Source organism: Hyla sarda, chromosome 2 (genome assembly GCF_029499605.1).
Source record: "Hyla sarda isolate aHylSar1 chromosome 2, aHylSar1.hap1, whole genome shotgun sequence".
Classification (NCBI taxonomy): domain Eukaryota; kingdom Metazoa; phylum Chordata; class Amphibia; order Anura; family Hylidae; genus Hyla; species Hyla sarda.
Genome location: NC_079190.1, coordinates 663,774 through 669,293, shown reverse-complemented (window position 1 = coordinate 669,293; position 5,520 = coordinate 663,774). Strand labels below are relative to the sequence as shown.

The 5,520-nt window shown below is 49.2% G+C and overlaps 1 protein-coding gene across 1 annotated transcript; it reads right to left on the bottom strand.

Annotated features, from left to right (window-relative positions):
- Nucleotides 1-421: 421 nt before the first annotated feature.
- On the bottom strand, nucleotides 422-5,059 carry LOC130358137 (olfactory receptor 51E1-like). The gene is made up of 2 exons (XM_056560965.1): nucleotides 4,901-5,059; nucleotides 422-1,421 (listed from the first exon to the last, which is right to left on the bottom strand). The coding sequence occupies exon 2, from the start codon at nucleotides 1,388-1,390 to the stop codon at nucleotides 422-424; it is 969 nt and encodes a 322-aa protein (XP_056416940.1). The 5' UTR covers nucleotides 1,391-1,421; nucleotides 4,901-5,059.
- Nucleotides 5,060-5,520: the final 461 nt, after the last annotated feature.

Sequence of the window (5,520 nt, the reverse complement as noted above, 5' to 3'; positions counted from 1 at the left end):
CTATTTACAATATTTGGACACATTTTTTTAATTTAATGACTAAAAAAAATAACAAAAACATCTAAGAATAAATAACCAGATCCACCAGTCCCGGAGAAGGTTTGTGCCCAAGTCATCTCATGATTCAAGTCAGAAAAAGAAAAAAAAATAGGGAATTGGTAAAGCCTGAGACATATTTGCCAGTGCGGGATAATGGGTGTCATGGAGGCTTTACACTGGGATGGAGAGGAGGTCATACACTATGGTGGAACCATTTTTGACTAGACCTTCTAGTGCCCCCCCATACCCATCATTATTGACCTAGTTAAAGCACGATCCCAAATATCACAGTCAGTCAGGTTATGGTCCGTCTCTTCATAGAACGACATGTAAATCTTCCGTTGGGTCTTGATGATTCGGCGTCCTGCTTGTTCTGCTCAGGTCATATGTTCCTGGAGGTTTTAACCTGATGTAGAATTTTATTATATAACTTTTTAAACCCGATGCGGATCTGTTTGGTTTTAATCCCATAGACTAAGGGGTTAATAACGGGGGGAAGCAGGAGATAGACGTTCCCAAAGAAAATATGAAGGTATGGAGTGGTGTTCTTCATGAACCTGTGCACAACGGAGAGACCAATCAATGGGATGTAGTACATGAGGACGGCGCAGATATGGGCCGCGCAGGTGCTGAAGGCCTTCATACTGGCTTCTTCAACCAGACCAAGCACCGTCTTAATGATCAGCAGGTAAGAGAGGGAGATGAAGATTGAGTCCACACCCATGACCGAAAGAATGACAAAGAGTCCATAGATGACATTGACCATGATGTCCCCACAAGCCAGATTCATCACCTCTTGGTGCAGGCAGTAGGAATGAAACAAGACGTTACCCTTCCACTCCGGAAGCCTCTTAATGATGAGAGGGATGGGTATCATAACAAGAGCGCCTCTCCCTACTATTAGGGCAGACATCTTACAAATCCTCTCAATGGTGAGAATAGACGAGTATCGTAGAGGGTGGCAGATGGCCACATAGCGATCTACAGCCATGGCCACCAAGATCCCGGACTCAAGAGCAGACAGGAAGTGGATGAAGAACATCTGGGTCAGACAATTATCAAATGTGATCTCCCTGTCATCTGTCCAAAAGATTCCCAGCATTCTCGGCATGATTGTGGTGGCCAGCAGCAGGTCTATCAATGACAGCATGAAGAGAAAGATGTACATTGGTTCATGGAGCTCCTTGTCTACCTTGATGATGTAGAGTATTGAGGAGTTTCCCATGACTGCAATAATGTACATCAAGATGAGAAGAAATCCCATCCAGAAGTTTAAGTCCTCAAGATTTGGGATCCCGCTGAGGAGGAAATCACCGATGTGGCTGCAGTTGGGTTGACTGGAGGTCGACATTACCGGATCCAAGTTATAGAAGACGCATCTTCTGCAATGACAGAAGAAAGTCCAACAAAGGTCATTACAGAATATCAGGAGTCAATGATAGGTGTGGGCGATGTGTCTTGGACATTAGTAACATAAATCCAGTCCAGCCTCTTATCCTACAATGTTCCTCTACTGGAGGGAAACAACCCCATTAAAGGGGTATTCTGCCCCTAGACATCTTATCCCCTATCCAACTCATAGGGGATAAGATGTCTGATTGTAAGGGTTCTGTCGCTGGGGACCCCTGCGATGTCCCTGCTGCACCCAGACACCATCACGCCCCCTCCCATAGACTTGCATTGAGGGTGTGTGGCCTTGACGTCACGAGTGGGGCGTGAAGTCATGAGCCTCCGCCCGCATTGCCAGTCATCTGGCAGGGAGTGAAGTTTGCTCTGTGTACCGGATGTCTGGGGTGCTCCAGCCGAGATCACGGGGCTCCTGAGCGGTGGGACCCCCACGATCAGACATCTTATCTCCTATCCTTTGGATAGGGGATAAGATGTCTAGGGTCAGAGTACCCCTTTAAGAAGAAGACAATTTTCCTCACTTTAGGAAAAAAAAAACTTTTCTGATTTGAAACCCATCCTCTACAAACCTGTCCTCAAAATAAATCCCTGGATAAACGTTCTGTCCCTATAGATTTAGTATTCACAACCTGTAATATTATTACTCTTCAGCAATGTATCTAGGCCCCTCCTCCAAGACTCTTTTATTGAGTTCACATGGCCACTGGCAGAGATCTCCATAGTCTCACTGCTCTTACAGTAAAGAACCCCCGTCTGTGCTGGTGTAGAAACCTTCTGTCCTCTAGACGTAGAGGATGCCCCCTTGGTATCGTTACGACTATCTTGGGTGGTAACTGTGCAGAGATCTCTGCACTGACCCCTTATATATGTTTTTTTTTATATAGGTTACCCCTCATTTGGCCTCATATCCCTTATTCTGAAAATCTTTCTGGGTTTTGTAGTTGACCTATCCCATTTATTCATCTGCTTGCCTGTCATTGAACCCTCTCCAGCCCTGTTATGTTTTTCTTGGTGCCCACAACCCTTTTTACCTTTTTCCCATATCAGTGCCCCAGTGCTTCCCCATTTACTAAATAATCGTGGATGATTTCCTTCCCAACTCCATAACCTTACATTATGTCCTTATCTGCCACAGCCCAAGCCCCCGACCTATCTAGATCCATCTGTAGCCGTGCAATGTCCTCTACAGGGTCATATATAGAAGGATCGGGCATGTAAAACTTCAGATGTTTATCTTTAAAAAATGCACCGCAAGACGTTTCAGGAGGAGACAGAGGGGTCTAGAAAGGACAGGATCCTGAGTGGACAAAGGAGTCTGGAGGGGCAGAGAAATATTGTGGGAACAAAGTGATCTTGAGGACAACAGATGGGTCTGGAGGGGGAGAACAGAGAAGTTTAGAGGAGGAAAACAAAGGGGTCTGAAGGGGACAGAGAAGTCAGCTAATAAGTACAGGAAGGATTAAGATTTTTTAATAGAAGTAATTTACAAATATGTTTAACTTTCTGCCACCAGTTGATTTAAAAGGAAAAAGGTTTTCACCGGAGTACCCCTTTAAGGGGACAAAAGAATCTGGAGGGGGACAGAGGAATCTGAACAGGACAGAGCAGTATTGAGGAAAGAAAAGAGGAGACTGGAATGGAGAGATAACTAGGTCTGAAGGAGAACAGAGGGTTCTGGAGCAGGACATAGGGGTCTAGAAAGTAATGTGAGATATGCAGGCGACAAAGGAGTCTTGGGAAAGATGGAGGATTCTGAGGAGACAGGTGTCTGAAGGGGACAGAAGAGTCTTGAGGAGGGACTGGAGAGGACAGAGAAATATGGAGTGGACACAATGGTCTCAAGAGGACAGAAGGGTCTGAAAGGGGGCAGAGAGGTCTGGAGAAGCACAGAAAAGTCTTAAAGGGACAAAGGAGTCTGAAGGAGGACAGAGGTGTCTGCAGAAGGAACGAGAAGTCTGGAGGGACAGAGGGGTCTAAAGGGGGACAGAGGGGTCTGGAGGAGACAGAATGGTCCGGAGGGGGACAGAAGAGTCTGGAGGGGACAAAGGAGTCTGGAGGAGGACAGAGGAGTCTGGAGGGGGGGGGGACAAAGGAGTCTGGAGGGGACAGAGGAGTCTGGAGACAGAGGAGTCTGGAGAGGACAGAGGGGTCTGGAGGAGGACAGAGGAGTCTGGAGGAGGAGGACAGAGGAGTCCATATGAGGCCAGAGGGGTCTGGAGGAGGACAGAGGGGTCTGAAGGAGGACAGATGGGTCTGGAAGAGGACAGAGGAGTCTGAAGGAGGACAGAGGAGTCTGAAGGAGGACAGAGGAGTCTGGAGGGGACAGAGGGTTCTGGAGGAAGACAGAGGGGTCTGGAGGAGGACAGAGGGGTCTGGAGGAGGAAACAGGGGTCTGGAGGAGGTCAGAGGAGTCTGGAGGGGGACAGAGGGGTCTGGAGGGGGACAGAGGGGTCTGAAGGAGGACAGAGGGGTCTGGAGGAGGACAAATGGGGTCTGGAGGGGCATAGAGAGGTCTGGAGTGGGATAGAGGGGTCTGAAGGGGGACAGGAGAGTCTGGAGGGGGATAGAGGGGTCTGGAGGGGGATAGAGGGGTCTGGAGAAGGACAGAGGAGTCTGGAGAAGGACAGAGGAGTCTGGAGGGGGATAGAGGAGTCTGGAGGAGGACAGAGGAGTCTAGAGATAGACAGAGGGGTCTGGAGGGGGACATAGGAGTCTGGAGGAGGATAGAGGAGTCTGGAGGAGGACAGAGGAGTCTAGAGATAGACAGAGGGGTCTGGAGGGCGATAGAGGGGTCAGGAGGAGGACAGAGGAGTCTGGAGGGGGATAGAGGAGTCTGGAGGAGGACAGAGGAGTCTAGAGATAGGCAGAGGGGTCTGGAGGGGGATAGAGGGGTCTGGAGGGGGATAGAGGGGTCTGGAGGGGGATAGAGGGGTCTGGAGGGAACAGGGGAGTCTGGAGGGGGACAGAGGAGTCTGGAAGAGGACAGAGCAGTCTAGAGATAGACAGAGGGGTCTGGAGGGGGACAGAGGAGTCTGGAGGAGGACAGAGGAGTCTAGAGATAGACAGAGGGGTCTGGAGGGGGATAGAGGGGTCTGGAGGGGGACAGGGGAGTCTGGAGGGGGACAGAGGAGTCTGGAGGGGGACAGAGGAGTCTGGAGGGGGGCAGGGGAGTCTGGAGGGGGACAGAGGAGTCTGAAGGGGGATAGAGGGGTCTGGAGGGGGACAGGGGAGTCTGGAGGGGGATAGAGGGGTCTGGAGGGGGATAGAGGGGTCTGGAGGGGGATAGAGGGGTCTGGAGGAGGACATATGAGTACCTCCTGTATATAATTCTGTATGCACAGCTGGTATATAGTGATATGGGGCATGATGGTACAGCCCATATGTATATATATATCTCCTGGGATTGTCACTTACCTATATATATATATATATATCTCCTGGGATTGTTACTTACCTATATAATGGTCGTCTCCCGTCACATCTCACGGCTCCGTACACATTTCTCTATATTCCCCATTAGATAGCAGGTTCTCTGCAGAATTACATATAAGAAGAGTTTGTAGAGGACTCCTCAGAATCCACAGTGACTGACACACTGTAACGACTCGATGGGCTCTGACTGCGGAGGCTGAAGTGTCTGTAAGAACAGTAAACTGGTCGATGTGCGGGCGGAATGATTACACAAGGTGATCGAGAAAGAGGAAGCGGCTGAATGTTATCTGATGGGAACGGACATTACAGACGAGGAAACAACGAGAGCCAAGAGACACCCTCAACATGTAAAGAGAGTGCCCACTACTCATATACCACTCACCATGTACAGAGAGTGCCCACTACTCATATACCACTCACCATGTACAAAGAGTGCCCACTACTCATATACCACACACCATGTACAGAGAGAGCCCACTTCTCATATACCACTCACCATGTACAGAGAGTGTCCACTACTCATACACCACTCACCATGTACAGAGAGTGCCCACTACTCATATACCACACACCATGTACAGAGAGTGCCCACTACTCATATACCACTCACCATGTACAGAGAGTGCCCACTACTCATATACC

Excerpts from the sequence above, each read along its gene's own strand:
- LOC130358137 (XM_056560965.1), bottom strand. The coding sequence starts at position 1,390 with ATGTCGACCTCCAGTCAACCCAACTGCAGCCACATCGGTGATTTCCTC.